At 40.0% G+C, this 3,000-nt stretch overlaps 1 protein-coding gene across 1 annotated transcript; it reads right to left on the bottom strand.

Moving 5' to 3' along the window:
• Positions 1–1,110: 1,110 nt before the first annotated feature.
• LOC144281571 (olfactory receptor 11H6-like) lies at positions 1,111–2,079 on the bottom strand. The gene has a single exon (XM_077844381.1). It carries the CDS (start codon positions 2,077–2,079, stop codon positions 1,111–1,113), a length of 969 nt encoding a protein of 322 aa, XP_077700507.1.
• Positions 2,080–3,000: the final 921 nt, after the last annotated feature.

The following is a 3,000-nucleotide window of genomic DNA, read 5'->3' as shown; positions in this document are numbered from 1 at the left end:
AGCTAGACAAGCCTTCACCTACTCATAGGGAAGTTTATTTCCCCCTTGTCATCCTGCTTCTAATTCATTGCTATTACATATGAATCATTTAGTTAAATCTTACCTTGTGTAACTTCTAGAGGGAACATGGCCCAGAGATATCATGGTGAGTCCAAATAAATGGGTTGTAGTAGTTGGCATTCTCCTTTTGTTTTGGCTGCCTAGTATCTCAAACTTTTTACTGGCTTGGAAAATCATAATATTAGGAGGCTTGGAGCTTATCTTTCATAGTTGGATTTTTTATTGCCAGGTATTAGCTCTTCTAGCCTCTTTTGCAGGTACAGCACAGGGAGGTACTCTTGGTTCCACCAAGGAGATACAGCTACCCCCGATTTTGATTTAGAGGCTAGTGATGCAAGAAGAGAAGTGGGTTGGTTCCTCTACTAAAATCTTAGAAGGTGCTGAAACCCAGGTCTGGGTAAGGAATACTTAATGATTTGGCATGTGTGAATTGTGCATGTCTTTCTATGTATCCTCTTCAAAATTGGACTAAGAATTTTCTGTTAGAAGCGACCATATTATTCCCCATTTTCATTTGCTGCACACCCTGAACACTTTACCAATGCTTGGTAGTAAACACAAGTGAAAAAACACTACTCTTTCAGTGACAGATACTGGATTCTCAATCTTATAAATAAAGCAATTGAAATTTTGTTAGTGCAGTGAGTAGATGCTATATTTCATTATAGAAAGATCTGTAATTGGAAAGAAAAAATAGTGATACATTTGAAACACAAAAAATAATATTAGGATAAAAGCCAAGATACAAGATGGTAGCTTGAGTCTTAGCTTTGTACATATCAACCTGATTACATCAGCTTTCAGACTTCAAAAAAATGACCAAAACAGAGAGATGACTCATTGATGAATGAAAACTCTACAGAACTTTCCACGGTAGACCTTTATGATTGTGGGTATTTTCTTTCAAGACAGGATGAGGGTTCTTTGTGTGTAATGAGTCACACTTTCATGAGAGTAAGGGATCAAATACTCAGACATGCTCAGAAGATAGTTTTATTCTCTCAATGAGAGAAATTTGGTATTCCTGAGAGAATGATAGGAAATTTTATATCATTTCTCTGTATTTTTAGAAATTTCTTTTGATGATGCTCCCAGGACTTTCTTGAGTGCATCTTTCATATCTTTGTTTCGAAGGCTGTAGATCAGAGGATTAAAGAAAGGGGTTGCCATGCAGTAAAACAAGGTCACAAATTTCTGTGTCCCAGGATGGCTCCTGGATCCTGGACTCACATACATCACCATGACTGAGCCATAGAACAAGGAAACCACCAAGAAATGTGAAGCACATGTAGAAAAAGCTTTGTTCCTACCTGAGCCAGCTGGGACCCGAAGTACGGCTCGCAAAACTAAGGTATAGGATCCAAGGATGTAGAGAAAAGTGATGAAGATGATAAGGGAGCTTACGGTAGCACAAGTTAGAGTAGTTTTGGGAACTGGAGCACAGGACAGAGCCAGCAGTGGTCCCAGGTCACAGAAAAAATGGTCAATGATATTAGGGCCACAGAAGGGCACCTGGGACATAAGAATTGCAGGTATCAGTATGGATAGAAAGCCACCTACCCAGCAGAAAACCACTAATCGGGCACATAGATGGTGAGTCATGATGGTGGGGTAATGTAGAGGTCGACAGATAGCAAGGAACCGATCATAGGACATCGCAGACAGAAAGTAGCCCTCAGCGGCACACATGGAGAAGAAGAAATAGAACTGGAGCAGGCAGCCGGCGTAGGAGATGCTCTTGGTCTGGGAGATGATGTTGGCCAACATCTTGGGCACATCAGAACTGACATAGCAGATCTCCAGCAAAGAGAAGTTGGCCAGCAGGATGTACATGGGCGTGTGGAGTTTCCGGCTTGACGCCACGGCGCAGATGATGGATGTGTTCCCCATGAGAGTCAGAAGGTAGATGATTGAGAAGATGACAAAGAGCAGGACCTGGAGCTCCCTGCGGCAGGGGAAGCCCAGGAGAATGAACTCACTCACAGACCCAGAGATATTGTTGGCTCCTGAGATACTCATTCTCCTATTCTATGAAGGGAGTGAGCAAGAAGTATCAGTATATTAATCATTTTCCCTCTATTTTAAGGTTATTTTTATTTCTTCTGATTCCTGTAGCTCCTTCAATACACTTCTGTGAAAAGGCCCTATGTGCTTCTCAATTCAGTAACTCCCTTCCCAGGATCTGGCTTAGCCCAATGAGATCAGGGTTCTGGGAGAGCCTGGCATGCTCCCACGGCCCCCACTCAACCAGCCTTCATTTTCAGAGTATAGATTTCACTAACATTGGGTAACATCGTGTCCAGATTGTTTTCTCCATTTGCATTTAAATTAATTCTTTTTTTGGCACATAGTTTCATAAAATACACACTCATATATTTATATACCTGATTTCTTCTTGCTGAAAAGAAAATTTTGTACAAAAAAAAAAAGAAAATTTTGTACAGTATTTTGGGAGATTTTAAGAAAAATCAAAACTTAAATATAACCTGAAATCGAACTAAGTCAAAGAGCATCATACTATGTCGTTGGTAACAATATTGTCAGGAGATCTGTCCTGAGTAACTCTGGCTACTGAGGCCAGGCGCTGAAGACGCTGCTGCAGATTCCACTCTAGCAAGGACCTATTAGCTTTTCTTTTTAAGTTTTTATTTTAATTCCAGTTAGTTAACATATATATTAGCTTCTTACCCTTGTGTTTAACTTTTATTTGCTTACAACAGCTAATTTGATACGAAAAGGACCTTTGTTGGCTTCACTCCTTTATTAGGAGATCCTGGTTCTCAAATAGAAAAAATGCCAGAGGCAAATGAAGGACACCTGTTTCTCAGCTCAGATGCCTCCTCATCTTATTACTGCATAGTGATGAATCATCTTATGTAAAAAGACAATAAAAAAGGAACAAAAGCATATATTTAACGCTAAAACTATGGGAGAAATGAA

Source organism: Canis aureus, chromosome 13 (genome assembly GCF_053574225.1).
Source record: "Canis aureus isolate CA01 chromosome 13, VMU_Caureus_v.1.0, whole genome shotgun sequence".
Taxonomy (NCBI): domain Eukaryota; kingdom Metazoa; phylum Chordata; class Mammalia; order Carnivora; family Canidae; genus Canis; species Canis aureus.
Note: the sequence above shows the minus strand (reverse complement) of the source record. Positions and strands in the feature narration are given on the sequence as shown.